This window comes from Dufourea novaeangliae, unplaced genomic scaffold (assembly GCF_001272555.1).
Source record: "Dufourea novaeangliae isolate 0120121106 unplaced genomic scaffold, ASM127255v1 scaffold166, whole genome shotgun sequence".
Lineage (NCBI taxonomy): Eukaryota > Metazoa > Arthropoda > Insecta > Hymenoptera > Halictidae > Dufourea > Dufourea novaeangliae.
In genome coordinates, this window is record NW_015374042.1 from 245946 (window position 1) to 267273 (window position 21328).

General features: G+C 37.6%; 1 protein-coding gene across 1 annotated transcript; it reads right to left on the reverse strand.

The window, feature by feature from the left end:
* Positions 1-18300: 18300 nt before the first annotated feature.
* Positions 18301-21123, reverse strand: LOC107189547 (slit homolog 3 protein). Its single transcript, XM_015578107.1, has one exon. The coding sequence runs from the start codon at positions 21121-21123 to the stop codon at positions 18349-18351; it is 2775 nt and encodes a 924-aa protein (XP_015433593.1). The 3' UTR covers positions 18301-18348.
* Positions 21124-21328: the final 205 nt, after the last annotated feature.

Consider the following 21328-nt stretch of genomic DNA (forward strand, 5'->3'; position numbering starts at 1 on the left):
GAATGATACCGAATCAATACTATCGATTTCAGCACGCAAATTATGATACCGTATCGAATAGTATCAAACATAATTTTGGGTTTGTTAAGGATCGAGGCTTGAATAATACTTTTACTCCTCCTTTTGGTGATATAGATATATATTTATATATTACACCCAGCTACATTGGCCGTACACGTGGTAACTCTTTGAGCTCTCGCAAAGGTAATGGCCGGCGGAAACGATTTACACAGGTGGCGATCTATCGGTCGTTACGTGGCTGCGCGCGCGTGACGTCATTATCGCGGCATATACAAACTCCGCATCGCGCAAACACCTAACAGGGTTGTTGGGAAAGTAATTTCGTTTTTTTCAGTTAGATGTCGTTAATCGTATTATCAAGAAGACAACTTCATTCTAACTTATAAAATCATTATATATTTGGAGAACAAAAATTATTTTTGAATCTTTCAAGTCCTTTTTGTTTGTTGTCGCATGAAAAATGGAAAACCAAGGTGAGCATTTTCGGTATATTTTGATTTTTTATTACCGTAACGGTAAAAATGTAGTGCAAAAAAAAAATGTACGCTGTGTACGAAAAGGATGTGTTGATCCGCCAGTGTGAAAATTGGTTTTCGAAATTCCGTTCTGGTAATTTCGATGTCAAAAATGTACCACGTTCTGGAAGACCATTTGAGAACGATGAAGATCAAATAAAGGCATGAGTGGAAGGAAATCGTCGGATAACAATTCCAGAAATTGCTGGGAAATTGAACGTATCGAATTCAACCGTTCATGAGTATTTGAAACGACTTGGTTTCGTTTCAAAGCTCTTTATTTGGGTTTCACACGTTCTCAAAGAAACAGATTTGATTCGTTGCATTACCATTTCCGATATGCTGTCAAAACTTGAGGAAAACGATCCATTTTTGAAGCGAATCATAACTGGTGATGAAGAATGGATTGTATACAACAATCTTAAACGCAAGCGATCATGGAGCTGACGTGATAAATCAGCTCAAAGCACATCGAAAGCTGATATCCGTCAAAAGAAGGTGATGCTCTCTGTTTGGTTTCTTTTTAAAGCTCCTACAAAACAACCAAACAGTTAATTCGAATGTGTACAGCCACCAATTGGACAAATTAAATGATTCCATCAAGTAGAAGAGGTCAGAATTGGTGAACAGAAAGGGTGTAGTGTTTCATTACGGCAACGCTAGACCTCGCACATGTTCGGTGACTCGCCAGAAGCTGTTAGAGCTCAGATGAGATGTGCTACCGTATCCACCATATTCACCGGATGTGGCACCATCCGAGTGTCACCTGTTTCGGTCGCTGCAAAGTTCTGTCGTTGGCAAAATTTTTTATTCAAAGGAAGGTGTGAAGAACCGCTTAATTCAGTTTTTTGTCAATAAGGACAAGTTATGCGTGCGCGGAGTCACTTCATTACCTGAAAGGTGGTAAAAGGTGTTGGACCACAATGGTCAATATATGTATAACTGAATAAAATTGTTTCTTTCTATAAAAATAATCATCTTTTATTTCCATGCAAAAACAATTAGCCTCACTAATTGGCTTCAATCTTTATATGGATATAAAAGTGATGTGCATTTCTTCCTTTAAGTGAATTAAGTTAAAGGTAGAAGTAGAAAATTATTGAAGGGCTAGAGAATTTTTTTAAACTAATTTTTCCCATGCTTCTGAAGAAAGTTAATGCAGTGTAGGTAAAGTATTAATAAAAAAGAAAATAACAATCACTTTTACTAGATAGCGATCTATGTTTATTCCAAATCGAACCTGTGATTTTAGCTCTGTTTTGGTATTTTCAAAGTAAGAATGAAGAACATAAAATTTCGTTCTTCTTGCGATACTTTTAATAGCAATGAATATATAAATCTTATTTGATGAGAAGTCATAAAAATGAATTTTTTAGTGTAATATTTTACACCAATAGTTTTAAACAATTATAATTTCAAAACTGTCTCGGTAAGTCTTCTAGCATTAAGAAATGTTAGTGCTTCAGACTGTAAATCTGAGCTCCCGACACAGAAAACGCTACATGTACTTTATTTCTGACTGTTTTACACTTTTGCGCAGGTTCATAACAATCAATGCCTGTCACTTCCCGCATTACAACCGATGTTCGTAGCATTTTTTTTTAGTAAACTGTCTGTACAATTTTCAAAAATGTTCTAAATGAACGTACGTATTTTTAAAATTTCGGAACAAAGTCAGAGCTCATTTATGATAAATTATACAAATTGCCTTATTATTAAATATCCCAGGTATTTCATAAAATTAAAAAAAAAAAAATAATCTATGAAAATCAATTACTGTTCTGATAAATCTTGTAAAAGTTTGTTTATATATATATAATTGCTCGTCAAAAAAAGGAACAATTTTCCATGAATGTCATTTTATTACTCAAAATATTATACATACAGGGTGGGGCAATAACTATGTCCACTTCGAATATTGCCGTTATTTGGAATAATATGAAAAAATGTTATATACAAAACTTACACGGTATAGAGGGGGGTATATTGTGACACAAACAGTTTCTACGTGGGTGAAGTCAAAAAGGAGATTTGAAGGTCATCTATTTTTTTTTTAATGGAATGCTATGTTTTTTGTATCGCGATGTGATAGCCGGTGTTGAGACGACTTCAGCGTACTATCATTGAAGGTCATGCAAGGTCAAATCTGGTAGTAAAATAAACTTTCTTACATTACAGGAGATGCTCGAAGTGGTGACCGTTTGCGTCAATGCAAAGTTGCAATCTTCGTATCGCTGCATCACGTGCATGTCTTATCGTTTCTGAACTTATTCTATCCGTTCTATATTTTCAGGTGTAGTAGGTACTTCTCGATAAACATCATTTTTCAATGCTCCCCAGAGAAAAAAAGCTAATGGGGTTAAATCTGGAGAACGAGGTAGCCAAGAAACTAATCCTCCACGTCTTATCTATTTATTTGAGTAAAGTTCGTTCAGTGCATCTCTTACTCTCCGAGCATAATGTGCTGGACACCTGTCGTGCTGTAACCATATCATTTGGCGAACGTTTAGTGTTACATTTTCTAATAAAGTCTTCTATGAAATAATACCGCATGTGATAGACTAAGTTCAGAAACGATAAGACATGCACGTGATGCAGCGATACGAAGATTGGAACTTTGCATTGACGCAAACGGTCACCACTTCGAGCATCTCCTGTAATGTAAAAAAGTTTATTTCAGTAACACATTTGACCTTGCATGACCTTCAATGATAGCTCGCTGAAGTCGTCTCAACGCCGGCTATCACATCGCGATAAAAAAAAACATAGAATCCAATTAAAAAAAATAGAGATGACCTTGAAATCTCCTCTATGCCTTCACTCACGCAGAAAATGTTTGTGTCACAATATGCCCCCCTCTATACCGTGTAAGTTTTGTATATAACATTTTTTCATATTATTACTAATAACGGCAATATTCAAAGTGTACATAGTTATTGCCCCACCCTGTATATGGCTCGTACATCTACGCCCGTGTAACAGGACAAAAATACATAAGGATTATAACGTTCAGTCGGTGCAGTACGTTTTACTGATTCTTTTTTCTGCGCGAAGCTGCACACATAGAGCTTTAATGAACACTTAACTACAACGGCACTTTATTCCCCTGTTTTACCTTTCGCCCAGCTAGCCAGCGATTTGTTAGCTCACGCGTTTTTTAGCTGCTAATTGCTCAAATCTGCTTTAGTTTCACGATGTAATTATTTAAACGTACCGTTCTTGCTCCGTATTTACGAAGACCGTGCATTATATCTTTGCGTTCTTACACATGGGATTACTTTCGGAAGATTTGTTGATTTCGTAAATATAAGTAAGAGATTAAATGGAGTTATTTCAGTTTCTTTTTAACATGAAGTTACTTTTGGAAGGTGTACTAAAATTTTATCCAATTATGTATTAAATGGTACTGAAATGTGATTTAAGTATTTTATAAAATGTATAAAATAGAAATTTCGAATTTTCTCAATACAAGTCTTTTGTTATAAATAAATATCTTAATTTCTAAAAAGTGGTTTCAAAGATTTTTTTCTGAATACTTTCAGTTTTCTCTAATGGAAAATCCTGACTGACCACCAATATCGATTACCGAAACCAATAGGGGGATAAGTTTATGGTGACAGCAATTTTTTGGGTAATCAGCCCAGAAGAACATAGTTTAATATATGTATATCATAAGAGGATTAGAAATAATTTTATAAGTTATATGTGTATAGCATGAAAGAAGGCATAATAACACACATAAATATTTGAACGGCACATAGCGACTATTATTTAGCTTTGTCATTAATTCCTTTAATAAGAATAAATGAAACGTTTTCATTATTGTCTAAAATTTTATGTCTTGGATTATCTTTATGTGATTCAAATCTAGTATTCTCAATTAAAGCGTTACTTAGTTCACTTTACGGTCGTTTATGAACAGTAGGAGGTATGTTTCCTACACTTTTTTTAAACTAAGTTTTTGATTACAATTTTTGTCAACAAATTCATAAAATTTCATTTACTTAGCACCCAATTTGCAGCAAAAAGAGGCAAATTAACGAAAGTATTTAGGAAATCTTAACTTTTTAGGTAGAGGCACTCTCTGTATAGCAGGATACATCTGCAATACGGTTAGTTAATTAATATTTATTACTGTTCTCGTTGTTTTAAGATAATTAAATTGAGTATGATTATAGTACTTTGTTACTTATTTGCTGATCTTTGAATTGATAGCAATTATTAATTTCATAGACTAAATCATTTCATCGTTTGGTGCCTTTATTAAAATATAATTCTCTTAAATTTGATATGTAAGTAACACTTGTATAGTCTGTTACTATATTTATTTGTTGGAAAGCAATTAGATGAATCCTAAAAGTCATTTTCCCTGGAATAGTAACGAATTAGAGAGATCTATTGGTTTGATCTAACAATTATCAGAACAGCGGTACGCTTCTTTCACGTTGGTGTGATTTTCCACCATGTTCGTATTCAATAAATCTGTTCCGTGCAATATATCCGAAATTGAATTTCCGTAAAAGCTCCAAGAACGATTCGATAAGCCCGTGTGTTAGATTTTCCGATTATTGGACGAAGGCAAATAAAAAAAGACTGTCAAGCTTCTGAAACTGCTTGGAAAGGGACTGCTACGATGAAGGTGGTTTGCGGACATTGGAGATGAGATGAAGAGGATCCTCACTTCTCTCACCACTATGTAAACCTAGTTCACCTCGGGTTTGGTGTCCGCGGTAGCAGCACCGGCGTCTCCGTTGAAGAGGGTATCATGGAAACTGTCCCCCCGATCAATGTCACCGTCGCAGTACGGCCAGCACCTTGGACTTACGTTCCCCGTGAGTCCTTCGAAGAGGCAATGGCCAGTAGTGTTTCTGTTGCAGGAGAAAGTGTTAACAGAACCGATTCCCCCGGGGTACTCGCAGATAATTGGCCAAGATTAGGCGTGATACGCGACAAGATTAACTATATCCCAAACACTTTGGGTATTAGACTTTACCTTTGGTTTAACGTGCTTTCCTTTATTTTGTAAACAATCCGTAGGCACCAAAAGTTGTAAATACGGTATAGAGATGGAATTTGAATCTTAATAAACATTACAAATGTATTAAATAATATTTAGAAGATTATTTCCAATTACATACGCGTATTGTTAATGCGTCTATTGTAAACTCTTTCACTGAATCGAATTTATGAATACATATGACTAATGTGTGTCCTTTATCCCTTAAGCGTGGATAGAGTTTTCATACGCCGCTCTGCGAGTATTTTACTGGCCAAAATTCCAATTTTTTAATTTGGTTAAAAATAAAAGCGGTGTTTCTGTTTCTTATAATATTATTAAAATGAAGTGACGTGGCAACCGTTTTTATGATGTCACATTATATACAAAAGTATAAGGTCACGTATACAATCGACCTACCACGGCGGATAGATTCACTGTCGCCATTTAACCCTCCAGTAGGCGTGTGCCTTTTTGTTACTCAAGAAGGCGCGCGGTCTACATGTGTAGACCAATATATTATTTGTTTTTTTTTTTTGAGATACAATGTTTTTGGATAAGTATCGTTTTATATGATTCGATTATTGTATACAGGGTGTCTCACCTAACACTGTCTGCCTTAATTATTCTCTTATTTGTCACGGTACAAAAAAATGGTTAGAGAGAAAGTTAGTGTATTTCTGGGGGGAAATTGGGCTATGAGATTGAAGGTCATATCTTCTGAGATTTCTCTAATGATAACGTTTTCTTAAATGGAATTAAAAATTAAAATTTTAATGCATTACATTTTTAATTAAATTTGTAATGCATTACAAAAAGGAAATCAAAATGTATCCAACAATGTATCACGCTATGACTTTGAAATGACCTTGGGCTGAAAATTTCTATACACTAAAATAATAAATAATGCGATTATGGCGTTTATTTTGTTTCTGCAATTCATTTTCTCTGAGCTTCCACCTTAACCAGTTATGCGCGAAATTCTCAACCCAAGGTCATTTCAAGGTCATAGTGTGATACATTGGTGGATACGTTTCTCGCTCAGGGCTAGATAACAGGCCTCCACCCCATTTCCCTTTGAATTGTCCCATATGCGTACATTGTACCTATCAGAAATAGTATTCCAATTAATGCTCTAATGTCCCTTTCGTCTGTGAGCTTGACATCCCAATCTCGTTGAAACTGTGGACGAATTCTTTCGATATAAATATTGATACTCTTGGTTATGATACCAATTACTGTGCAGCAAGTTTAGCCCCAGGTGTAAAGGAGACAATGTTGTACGAATATGTTCGCATTTGCACATTTGGTTGTAATTTCCTCCATTCTGTAGTGTTATTTTTACCAAAATACTACCTTTGCGGTAAATTCTCTTTGTCGGACTTGCCGCCCTTATCTGAAATTTCAGAGATTGTTTGTTCAGATGTAGAGTTGTGGTCGTTTCCTTGAACATCCCCGTCCTCACCCACAAATTCATTATCATTCAAGTCATCTTCAGATACAGGAGCACTATCTGATAATTGTTGCAACCACTGCAACCAGATATCAGGATTTCTTGTTCTCTCAACCCACCTTCTTTTTGGCATCATAGTTGTAAAAATCAAAAAACTAAAAAGTAATAAATTAGATTTAGGAACAACAAGAAAATTCTAACCTCACTTTTCTAATTCAGCTCAAACGAGTAGTTCTAAAAAAAATTCACGAATAAATATATGACACCAGTGTCCATGTCGTCTACATGTATAGACCACTCAAATTTATTGTACAATAACTTTTCACATATAGATTTAAACGACAGTATTAGCGTATTCAATCATATACTGAAGTATAACGAACATGTACTGTAACCGGCGCAGGCGGAATTGCATGTATTACAAAGTTCCACTGATTAAGAAGACCGCACGCCTACTGAAAGGTTAAGGGGTTAACGGTCTTGTCATTTTGTTGTCAGCGAAAGAAAACAGCGCAATTCAAAATAAGTAGATATTCCTTTAGAATTCTATGTCTACATGCTTTTGCATTTTATTATCCTAAACATAATTGATAAAGGACCTACACTTAAGCAGCATTTCTCTTATGCGGCTGACCAGTGGTAGTTCATTCTACTTATGTTTATGCCGGAGGCACCACCAGTGAAATGTTCCTATATTATTTTTAACGGAGATAATCAGATCAATGCAATACAGAGAGTAACATCATATTTTTGTTTCCTGTATGTAGAAATAATGCATAATGGTCAGCCACCGGATCAGTCTTGTTTGACAGTGCACGTGTTCTAGAAATTTTTAACTATAATTTTCTTGAGAATGAAGCTTCACAGGTCATTCCGTTTCACGTTTTTGATTTACTTTCACCCATACAATCACCCGATTATACCACAGTTATCGTGTCAATGCCAGTTTACCAATTTATGTACATAGCTTTGCAAATGTCCAATAGGTTGGTTATTATTGAAAGACTGGCAATTACTTACAAACCTGACGGTTATGGCGGGATCGAACTATAGCTTTATCCGTATCTAAAAAAATTCATCCACAGTGTCACAGATATATGTAGTAAATGTAGTATTGTAATAAATTGAAACAGTACCTTCTTATTTCTTGAATCCACCTAAATAACACATCATTGGAAGCATAATCATTATACGCACATCCCTCATAAGACATTAAAAAATATAAATCTTACTCTTTGAATAGTTCGTAATGTTCCAATTTCTTTAATCACAAATTCTAGTTCGTTACTTTTGACCGGTTCGTATCACTGTAATTTACACATTAACCAGAAATCCATAGCAAATCGAATGCCTATTCTATGAAGTTGCAAAACACTCGTCCCAAACGCCCAAAGCGCACGCTCCTAGAACCTTGGCAGTGTTTCAACGAAATCTTCCAATACCGTCAGATTTCAGCGCGCCTTTATAACCAACTACAGATGCCTTAACGTCGTATTTGGCGAACAAGAATCAAATAATTCCTTAACGAAATACACTGGCCGCCGCGGCAACAACTAAATCCAATCCGCCTCGGGTGCAATATCGAAACGCGAAAGAAGAAACTGGCAAACAGGACGCGATCCGGGAATGCAAATAAATTCGCGACCCGATTCTGTTTTTCATCTACCACGTCAATATCACGGAAATAGCACCGGCATCCGAGTAAACCGAAGTCGAACCACCGTTTTCCGTGGGGGTAGGGATAACGAACTTCTGGAAGATGTTACTGAATTTGCTAGTTTCGTAGCCTGGGGTGAACCGAGAGCCGCGCTATACGGTGATTAAATTTCCTAGTTGCAAGTCCCACGAAGGGTTATTCTATAGGAAATTTAAACAAGGGCTTAAGGAACCGTTTCCCCGTTCGTGCCCCATCCTCCCAGTCGGAACCGGGATCGTTACGTTCTACGCCGCCTGCTTTTCCGGCCCTCCTAAATATCGTTTTTCCTTGTTGCGGTCTCGTTACCATGTTCCGGGAAATCCAGCCGCGGGCTACGAGACCCGGGAAACGCTCGTCCGCGAATTATTCATCCAGTAATATTTACGTTGCTTCAAAGTCCCGTGATTTTATAACTCAGAAGGGGGTAGGGGGCACTGGACTAACGCCCCCTGCCATCCTTTCGCCGAGACCCTTTAATATTCACCGTTGACGTTATCTGATTCTTCGGCCTGGGGTTCCGTAAGCATGTTTTCTGTTTATCGCTTTTGTAAGGTGGAGCCGCGAATAACCGGATTAACATTCATTGCGGGACGGGAACTTCGAGGGGAACGGACGGAGGCAGGGATGAAATTACTAAGATTAAGACAGGGAAAATTAAACTTTTCCTTCGGCACCACGTTGCAGCCGTGTGCTTTTCCGTCTGTAATTTCTCTTGCAAATCGAAATTTATGGAGTGCCGAAGCTAGCGAATGGAATGCCCGGGGTACGGTGAATTGAAAATGTCTAGCGTTCTTCCACGTACTCTTCCATCGCGTTTGTCGCAGTTTTGTTTCTGCAGGCGACTATTTGTACAATGTATATGTCCCCGTTCTTCGCTGGTATTCCCGAAGTAGGTGATGGAGAGAATGAAATGAGATAAGGAAGTCCTTTAACCCTTGTGCACTATTCGGGTCAATTCGATCCAAAGCCAGTGCGTGATTCTTATATTTCTTGTTAGAGAAATTTCTAAATAATATGATAACAATAATTTACGTATAGGTATTGCGATCTAGTGATGGGCAAATATATTTTCTTCACTCTGTGTAGGCAATTATTTGGGTCGTTGATGTTCCGAGAGACTTCCCATTTTTCTAATACATTGGTCCGAAATTTTATTTCATTGACAAAAGTTTTAAATATACGGCTTAAAGAACGATTCTGTAATTAAAACCTAAGACAGTAGAAAAATTAGACTTGGGCAAAAATTACCCATTTTGTCTACGAAGTGTAAAAAGATGTTTGCCTACGGAAGGTTAATTAGATTTTAATTCAGGTGTAATTTAATTCAAGGAATGATATTGTAAGGTAAACTACTAAGTTTATTAAACAGTGCATGAGGGTTAAACATAGTGTTGGAGATGCAATATTATCAATACTTGATGAAATAGACTTCCTTAGGGATTAGTAGTATTTACCTTGCAAATTGATACTAGGTGTTAAAAAAGATTACAGTTTCCATATTCGTAGAGGGTGCGGCCGAATAACATGAATAAGCGGGCACGAGGTGATTCTTCATGAAAGTATAAGAAAAAAACACGGAATAAGATTTTTTTCATCCGAGGCTAGTTTTCAAGAACATTGTGTTTGGACATAGATTTCGTACGTATACAGTTGAGGCCATTGATGGAAAAAGGGCAGATACGTCGAAACGTTATTTCGAGAAAATCGAATTTAAGGTTTTCATTACAGTATTACTTAATGGAATGTAATGCAAGTAAAATCAATTTTTTTGCAGATCTAGTACCATGTTTATTAAATGTTTCGAAACGGACATCATTATTTCAAGATAATATTTGTTTTTATTTTATGAGTTTTAAAAAATTGATTTATGTGCCCTTTTTCCGTCAATGGCCTCAATTACAACTAATTGTGAGATATGGTTCACGGAGTGACGTATAATATTTATCATATATCTTACATCCCTCGATTTCTATTTGTGCCGTCGTATCAAAGAAAATGTTTACAGTCAAAATATTGAAAGTCGGGGCCAATTAATACAAAGTATTAGTATTACGTATTTCAGGACTTGAAAAATCAAAACATGTTGTCGAGAATTCATGCATCTGTAATTAGACGGGCACAATTACGCATACGACAGCGAGGCAATCAGTTTCAGCAATTTTGTAATTGATATGATAAAATCATAACATATCGTTTTGTTCTATCTCGAATTTACTAACTCGTGAATATTATGTAGCCATTATTTACAAACATGATAAACATTACACGTCGTTCGGTGAACCATATCTTACAGTTAATCGCAATTGAGGCTGTATCAGACTCTATTTTTTCGAAAACTATGCCCCGGATGAAAAAATGTTATGCTATATTTTTTTCATCAAGAATCACCTCATACTTGCTTGTACATGTTATTATGTCGCAAATTGTATACAGAATTCGGTTCGATGCAATAGTGATTGGATATTCAACATGGTTTTAGGTTCGATTTAATAGCAGCCACCTGTAATTGATTTACGGTTATTACGCCACGTGTGTGTTATTGCAGTAGGATATTAATTTATGAGTACTATCGTTTAGTGTACTGTTATTATTTGAGTACCTTTTTATTAAACTGCTCTCTTGTTCGAATGTTGTGTTATGTGATAAAAACTCATATTTGACAAGTAGACTGTATATTTTATGCATTTACAGCATATTCGATTGTTCGCAATTCAGTACAGCAAGTTTGAACGTGGTTTTTCTCTACTTTAAGAGCCTGATGGACCACATACTAGTAAAAAGTGATACTTGTTTGACCATAGTTTTTGTAAACTAATCCATAGAAACTCATATTTGCATAAACACCCGCAGTCTGTTGATAATCATTAAATTGATCAGTCATAACGGAGCTGTAACTGTTTATGGAAAATAGTTTTTATTGCAGCCTGTTTTTACATTCATTGTTCGTTTATGTATTAACTTATACTTATTATCAACTAGAAAGTAGAACGTTTTAAATAATCAGTCATTTGTTATATATACGTCTAGTACAAATATTGGTTTTATATATCATACTTTTTAAATATGTAGTTTATATAAGTTCGTATAATCTCTCAGGCATACAAACAAAGAATGAAGAGTTTTAATTATAAAACACAGAACATAATTTTAAAAAATTACGCGAACGTGTACTTATGTTTAGCTGTCTCATTAGTACCTTGTTAATCATAGTCATAAGTAAAGGCAGAAGTCACGAATTTTATATATCATTATTAGACTGCAGATTTTTATCCAAAATAACATTTTAGAACGTTGTTTATAAAAATAAAAACAAAAGTAGGAATTCCTTTCTTCCCTTAACTATATTATTGGATTCAAAAGAAAATAGAAAACTCGTTGCATCTGATGAAACTTTTCTCCTCCATTGCATTTCACAGACACCTATAGGCTATAAATGCATAAAATCCGCAATCTACAATCATTATACTTAAATTAGCCCATTTTAAAAGACCAATTTAATAATCCATGTGTACTAGCCTCTGAAAATTTAAAGTCTGTAGCTAGGCGAGTTATTGACTTGGGTTCTTTATTAAAAAAATTTGAATAGTTATTTGTAGATGTTCCAAATTGATAAATATAACTAAAACAATATTAAAACAAGAAAAGTAAAACTCTAAATAGGTACATTTTTTTCAGAATCCACAATTCTTAATTCTTGAACAATAAACTATATGTTAGAAATGTCACATTTTATTATCGGTTGAATTTAAAAAAATTTTGTTTGTTACTATATTTCAATCAGTTCTTTCCAATTGACCAATTTAAGAGGTAGTATATTTTCAGTTTAAATGATAATATACATATAACACGGGGGAGAAAAATAGAAAAACACTAAAACCATTTACGTTTACGATATCATAATTTTTGATGTAATAATCCCAATGGTGATGTAATATTTTTTAAGAGCTATTTCCATGACGAGCGCAGTATATGATATACATAGATTGAGTGAACTTGTGCGGGCTTGGTAATTCAATAAAGGAAAGTTGCTATAATGCATGGGTGAAAATAAAATTCGTAAATTGAGTTACTATTTCACAGAGCCGTCGCGTGAAGTACATGAATTTCGCGATAATACAATAATGAATCTACTCAATAAAGCGGGTAAACTCAAAAATACAGTTTACTTTAAAAAAGTGTCAAATATTGTTACAAAAACGATTAAACACAATGGAATTGTTAGTTTATACTGTTTATAACTAGTATTACAAGAGTGGTTGATATAATAGTTATTGATTACAATTTTCGAATATACAGGAGGTCACAGAATAAGTGGGTAGTATTTTAGAGGTGGATTCAGCACATAAAAACAATAAAGTTTATATCAATATAACATGATCTAGTGACTTTGTTTTTGAGGTATAGTGAATTTTGTATCGCAAGAATTGTTTCGCTGGACGAACATACTGTTACTAATAAAACAAAACATAATTTAATAAAGAATAAGTAACTAAATAATAAGAAATAATTACTAAAAGCTTAATAAATCCAAGACTTAAATTCGATAAATTATTACTTGAGGGGTTATTGGAAATTCATTGTGTACCAAACGCGCATTGATAGTGTTGAAATTTTTCGTGAAAACATTGAACAAAGTTTTCAGCAGATCTGAGAAACATCTGGACACACCAAGAGGAGTAAAACAGTCATTCGTAAGACATCTGCAGGCTTGTACTCAGATGCTAGAATATAATTTCGAACATCCCTTGTGAAAGTGAATGGTTAGAGTTTGTTGAAAATCAAATCCGCTATAACTCGAAAACAAAATCAAATAGGATATATGTTTATAGAAACTTCTTTTATTCTGTGACACCCTGTATGTGACAGCATATTTTTGTTATTTTATGAACATTAAATTCATTCTAATATGAATTGCGTTACAATACATTTTCAATCGAGTCTGGGAAATGATGAGATGACGAGTCTATGCATTGTTAGATGAAATATCATAGAATAATTTTACTTCCCAAAATAATGATCTATTCGTTAAATTTTCTTTCGTTGAATTATGCTGCGTGCTGTGTACTTGTATGCATCTTTATTTACAGGAACCCTCCGTTGCAAATTTTTCAAGTAATTGAAATATTATAATTTTATTAGTTACACTTCAGTTATCTATTAATTTCTGTGGTATGAAATGAATATAAAATTCTAATAATTAAGAGTAAATAATTCAGATAAATTTCAGTATAATATGTATAAATGACAAACTACATAAATATAACAAATACTAGCATTAACATTAAAGCAGTATGTATATGGCAACCATGTTGTATTTCCAAGTACATCTCCCCAATTTATTATACAGGATGATCCACCTAAGATCGAACACCTAAATATCTTCTTTATTTTCAATGATATGAGCAATGCTTCAAACAAAGTTTGAATGGTTTCAGAAGGAGAGTACCGTGCATAAAGCATTTTTTTATGATCATTTTTTCGAATTTTGTTTAGATCGACGGTATTTTTTTGCCAGAGAGCATGTACTTCTTTTTATTGCATCATATGGCATGTGTTAAGGAGCATTCAAATATATCTATCTTTTGACCTTGAGGTGAACTTGAAAATTGAAAATAACGAAATGGACAGTGAAAAAAATAAAACATTTATCGACAGCAATCCACTACTCCGAAAGACGTGAAGAATCGAATAATTACAACTTCTGCGACTATCACGTCAGAAATAACAGAAACAGCTTCACAATCCGTGATTTTTCATTTTAGACGTTTATTAGGCGTTTATCGCCACTGATGGACATTACTTTGAACACCTATAACATAGAAAGTGCATTCACATACCATCCTAACAGTATTTTAGAATTTCATTGTTTTTTCAGAATTCAAGTTCACCTCACGGTCATAAGACATATTTGAATGCACCTTAATGCGTGCTATATGTTGCAATAAAGAAGTACATGCTGTTTGGCAAAAAATACCAACAACCTAAAAAAATGTGAAAAAACAAAAACAATCATAACAAATTGTTTTATGTGCGATACTGTACTTCTGAAGCCATTTAAACTGTGTTTGAACATTTCTCATATCATTCAAAATGGTGAAGATATTTAGGTGTTTGGTCTTAGGTGGGATCAAACAGAAATTAAATAATTAACAGTGTCGGTACATGGATCAGCGCAGTTAGCATTATTACCTTTGGAATGAAACATTAAAAAAACTGGTTAACTTGTACAGTGCATATATTATTGAAACGCATTAAAAATTTGAAATACAATTGTATGTGAATGGAGAAAGACGGAATAAGAGAACTGACAATATTTGAAGCAAACATTAACGAAATACTACATGTGGTTTTATATTTACCGCATGCATAATAGTCTAATGTTCACTGAGATGTGAAAATTATATAAAATTACTTAATTAAAACATTTTTAGTTTTCTGGACGAAAGATATAATAAGAGACAGTTGCCACAAAATTTTTGAATAGTCGAACGTTTGTTGCAACAATGTTCCTAATTTGTTTAATGAATAATGTAAGATATTCATTTGTATGTTAATACCTTGCTTAAATAATTTTACCGTGTAAAATCTCATTTTGTTTTTCTGCAATTACCGAACAAATTTTTCACGTATGATGTGAGAATTGCTTGTAAAACAGACGTTTATTTCGTGTAATGAAATATTTTGTGATAGAGGTAGTACAACAATAGAGGATGTGATTTGACGTGTAACAAATCGAAAGGGTACAATTACATTTTTTTCGATCGAGGGCTCGTGTTCGAGAAAATCATATTTCCGTGACATAGTAACTCTTCCAATTAAATTAATCGTTTGAAAATTTCATCTAAAAATAGAAAGTGCAACGATATATCACTTATAGTATGTTTCCGCGTTAATATATTGACTTGTGCGTTTAACACAAATTTATTCTAATACAATTGTACATTTCACAATAGGCATAATTATGTTAAAATTACGGTGAAAAGAATCAATTATTTTGTTTTTGCGTGTACAAATAAATGTGAATGTCATTTTATTGTAAATAAAATGTATATCCAGACTGTTTACAAAGTTAATAAATCGATAACGCTCAGAAAAAAAATGACAGAAAGAGATAATTAATAGGGGTTTGACGAGTAGTCGTTACAAATTTGTAATTATGTTTACGCAATAAATATTCCCCGTATTATAAATTTCTGTTTCTTTTTGTACAGGCCATTATCTATTCACATTTGTATAGAACTTTCCACCGTATAGTTATACATGGTCACATTGCAGGTAAGCACGATCGTGTATTGTCATTTACCGAGTTAGGTTTTACATCAGTATCAATGCATCGTGTAATCTATTTTCTCGTTGTAATATCAAAATCAAATAGTATTATACATTGAAATTTATCAACAAACACTGACAGCAATGAGTAGCGTAACGTACGAGTCCTCCGCAAAAGGATAAATTTGAAAATGAAAAATATTAACTACGAGATATAAACTGTGATACACAAGTCATGCACGTAATAAAGTAAAACGCGAATTTTTTTATCGTGTCAGGCATGGTCGTGAAATTTCTGACAATCGTCGATTTATTTGAATAGTGATGAACCGTTATTGTTATCACTGAACGACTACAATAAATCGCTAATAAAATATGATTTACTTACCTGTAGTTAGAATTCCGTGCAAAAATCCAATCGCCCTTCTTCTTTTACCGAAACAACGAGAAGTGCCTGTCCTCCGACTATAACATACCTACGACGTCTTTAATTATCTAAATACTATTAACCTCTGTCTACTTCAAAGGAATAAAATCGTGGACCTTTCACGATTGTAAAAGTCGAAAAAAATAAAATTGAACAATGGAAGGCGATCAGAAGAAATAATCCAGAGACTTGCATCTTTGTACGTCGGTTTATTAACATAGCAGTACTTTGACACTGGTTATTTTAAGAAAGATAATGTCTAGCCTCTTCGTTATTTCTTATCTGTTCTCTCCCGCTCTTATCCTTCCATGTTTTTTTTCTGTTTGTTGAGGAGTCCTGGCAACTCGCCAAGTTGCTAGAATTAAGTTCGGAAGCTATGTTTCTGTACACTCAGTGTTGCCGCCGTCGAGAGCGGTTTCCACCTCGCGATCATTTCTCACTCTGTCTCTCTCTCTCCCACACACACACACACACACACACTGTTTCTTTCTCCCACTCACCCCCCCTCTCTCTCTCTCTCTCTCTCTCTCTCTCTCGCTTTCTTCGCTCGTTCCTCGCATGCTTTCTCACATCCTTATTCGCTTACTCCAACGTGCACTCACGCTTTCTTCTCTCCCTCGATCTCACAGCGTTCGATAAAAGTTCTTCCGGCTAGCAATCGCTCTCGTTTCCCGTCTCGCACTGTCATTCAAACGTACAATTCGCCACCGCGAATTTCACGCCAGCACGTTCTTTCTATCCGTTCCTCCAGGTTTCCTCTCGGGCCCGTCCTTCCTCCAAGAGCCATCGCCCCCGCCCCTGGACGCCCTTTCTCATTGCATTTTCGTTCGTGCCCCGTACCACTTCTACCAACGGCCACGAAAGCGTCCTAAACGTACGATGAAAGGTCCATTACAGAAACGCGACACGTTACAGTTATTATTGTCACTATGTGGCTATTGAACGCTCCCACGATCGCCTGAGATCGATTGCAGCCCCGGGATGCTGCTTTGATAATTATTGCCACCCAGCAGTTTTGTCTTCCGTTGACTCCTCTGGCCACGCTTTTATCCGTTCGTCCCGGGACGAAAGGATCTATCGAAGATCAGAGGTGTGTTGCACCGGTGAACCCCGCGAAAACGGATGTTCGACGATCAATCACAAGACGTTTGCTCGGACACGAATATGTTCGATACTCTTCACCCCGAACGCGCATTAGGTTGGCCTTCATGGTAAAACGTATCCGTTGTCCCGATTGTAACCGAACACCAGGTTTAACCAGTTCATCGTTCAGTGATATCGTGCAAATTCCCCGGGATCCTCTACTAAACCAGACCTTCCTCGGCGGAAGTTTCTCGCGCGTTTGGTATTTCCCGACGGACGAAGCCGAATCTGATGGTTATGCAGAAACTACTCCGGTCTCCGCACGGCAAAAGTAAGGTAATCTGTTCGAGCGTCGCCAACTTGTCATTGTTCGCACGCCTAGTCACTCGAGCCGAGTTTGTACTGTATTACCGTCGAAACGATTTGTCGTCGGAGGAAACGGTGACCGTGTTAAAACGTTTATAGTCAGGGCAGTCCGTTATTACAATAACTAGTACAGAATCAGTTCCTATCGGTTTGGCGTCGATTAACGATCTCACAAACTTGCCTTTTTACCGTTTACGTTATCATGGGATTTCCGAAGGTTCCGAGTCCCGTTATTGGCGCAGGTACCGGCCGTTGCGATTAGAGTACGAGCACCGATGACCTGGGTTTGCACGGCACCTGATCCCGTCGGTTGTTGTCTCATGTTACCAAGCTCGAATTCCGGACTCGAACGTTTCAGCGAAAAATATCGGATTACTTGAGCATCTTCCTGAAACACGCGTCCACCAGTCGCGTGTTGAACAACCGTCGAGATAACGTCGACGAAATTTCGACTGGTTTCTCGTGATCGTCGGCGTTCAGCCGTCTTTCTCTCTCGAATAAACGGTCGCATTCAGACTCTGGTCACCAGAGTTCAGTGGTCGGGGTGAGGGTATGAACTTCGATATTCTCGTGACGATGATACCTGCTGTCCCTGCGGCGTAGCGTGGCTCGTCGCGACAACACTACAGTTAGCGCAGCTGCGGCACCAAGGACTGCACCAGCCAGCACCAACATACCGGGATGAGCGCCGGCGGATAAAGCCTCGGATATTCTAGCGTCGGAATTAGTTGCTCGGCTATTCAATTCCTCCGCTATCGTGTTCGTATCAAGAGCGTTCCCGAGCACCAACTTCTCTTTCGTCAGATTGTTCAGTTTCTTTGGTCTGTGTGATTGTTCAGTCTTCTCATCCCCGTCTACTTCCTCGTCCTTCTGTGATGCGAGTCCCGATAGCATAAAGGAACCGATCTTGCTCGACGATACGGTAAGTTTGTTCGGTTTCCTGGTCTTTTGCCTCTTGCCATCCACGCGATTATTAAAAGTTCGCGAATGGAGACCGTCCTCCATCTCGTTAATTGGCGGTTTCTCCCCGTTCGTCTTCCGATACGACAGTCCGCCAACGTCTGTAAGTAAATTTTTTGTCTCTGTCGATATTTGATTGACTTTGATATTTTTCTTGATGAAACTTCGTCCTTTCGGTTCCCTCGCGATCGTCGTGACGTTTCTGAACGATGTCGGTGCTTCGTAGAACCGAGTATCGTTATTCACGACTGTGAGCAAGCCGCTGGAAGACGTGAACGCTGTTTTCGTTACGTTATTTGGCGTATTATCAGAAATGTTATAGAAACTATCGCCTGTATGATTTGAATCTGTATAGTGCTTTTTGATATTTATGAAGTTGTTGATTGATTTGATGTCGGTGGCGTCGGAAGACACATTTAACTCGTTAACGTAAGACATATGCTTCGCCGTGAACGGAATCGACGATGTAACCGAAGTGTTAGCTTCTGTACTTGGCACAACTGTGAGAAGAGGAGTCGGCGGTGACGGTAATTTGTAGAGAAACGATCCTGACCATTTCTGTGGAGTGGCGCATCGGCCTGGTTCGATGTCTTTATTCAGTTGTTTGTGTTGCAGCAGCCATTCCCCAAGCCAATAAAGGTCCTCCGTGCAATCCCAATTATTTCCGCTCAGCTCCAAAATTCGTAGCTGCGGCAGCATATAAGGCAGATCGAAACGGAGTTTGGCAATATTTGTCCCAGATAAGTTCAGTTCGACCAAGCTTTTACAGGCGGACAGCGTGGCATCATCTGCTAAAAGCTGCCTGGCCAGAACCGGACTCTTCGATACATCGAGAAACACGAGTCTTTCAGGAGTAGGTACTGGAAACGCCATGTCACTTTGTTCCTCTTGCTTTCGTTGAAGCGTGGTTAATCTCGACATACGAAGCTTCGCGAGATTACTTGGTCCACTTAGAGTATTTGCCGGTAATGTTTTAATGGGATTATCGGACAGATCAAGTTCTTCGAGAAGAGGTAATTGACTGAGCGCTCCTACCTCGATCTCGCTGATATCATTATCGTTCAACGTCAACGATTTCAGATTGTACAGCCCTTGAAGGTCGTTTAGCTTTAAAACCGTTATCGCGTTCCGCTGGAGCTTCAGATTCGTCAGGCTACTCGGCAGACTTCGAGGAACCCTGACGAGAACATTGCCGGATATATCTAATTCCTCGAGAACTTCTAAACGTCCAAGGGCATCGTCTTCGATATCTATCAGTCGATTCTCCGAGATGTCCAATATCCGTAAAAGTGGATAACTATCCAAGTCTCCGCTGCGGATGGTGGTCAATTTATTGCCAGCTAGTCGGAGTACTCGCACCGATCTCGTTAATGCGGCCGGAACTCTCGCCAAACCGGTCCGAGACGCGTCCACAGTTTCCAAACGTCTGCCGGTGCCCAGCAGCAGAGAGACATCTCTTTCTTTGAGGGGGTTCTCCGAGAGTTTTAGTACCGATAATCCCGGAAGCGGTTGCAAAGTTCCCGAAGCTGCCCGCGCCAGACCGTTCCTCGATACGTCGAGCTCCCTCAATCTGTTGAGATTTTCGAACCACCTCGTGCCCAGAACTTGCAGTTGATTGCCACTCAGATCCAACTTTTGCAACGAGTAGAGCGGCGTCAACGCGTTGTCCGGCAATTTAGCCAGCCTGTTGTCCGACAGATCGAGAAATTTCAGCCGCTGTAATCCCTGAAATGCGTCCTCGTGCACGACGAATATCGCGTTCCTACGGAAACTCAACCTCACCAATCCCGTAAGCGTCCTAAAAGCTCCGGCACTCAGATCTGTCAGAGAGTTGTCGGATAAGTCGAAACGCGTCAGCTCGCTCATATTCGTCATACCGCCAACCAGTACCCCGTTCAATTGCGCCAGATTGTTGCATGACAGGTTCAGTGATCTAACCCGCTCGAGACCTCGCCACGAAACGTTTAGAAACACCAACGAACAGTTCGTCATCGACAACTCGTCGAGATACGGTAAATTCGTCGAATTTTTCTCTGACACGGCGAACGTATCGTTTACATCGAACTCGTTCAACGTACTGATCACCCGGAAATCGTTCGTCGTATCGCTCACTTCCAGTTCATCCAGGAAACTGACCACCTCGTAATCCTCGGCTCCGTCCACCGCGAGACTTCGTGTCTTGACCGACAATTCCGATAATTCTGGTACGCGGCCACGACACTTCACATGTACAACAGCCGGCAAGTCCCGTTCGGCGGCACTTTGATGGCACTCGCATAGATCTGGACACGCGGAACCACTCGCCATCAAGGCGAGCAGAATCAACGGAAGCCACATCGCTTCCAGTACGATCCTCTCACATCTCGATCCACCGGTTAATCCTTAAATTACTCGTCGGTAGGAGAACGGAACGGAACGATATCATCGCAGGTGGGCATAAACGCGTCCGGTGATTCATCGACGGGAAACACGACGCGCGGCAGTACGCACACGTCCTGGTACCGATATTATGGATGCCGCCAAAACTAACGCGTATACACGA

What these genes read in the sequence shown, in the direction of transcription:
- LOC107189547 (XM_015578107.1), bottom strand. Translation starts at nt 21,123, where the DNA reads ATGTGGCTTCCGTTGATTCTGCTCGCCTTGATGGCGAGTGGTTCCGCG.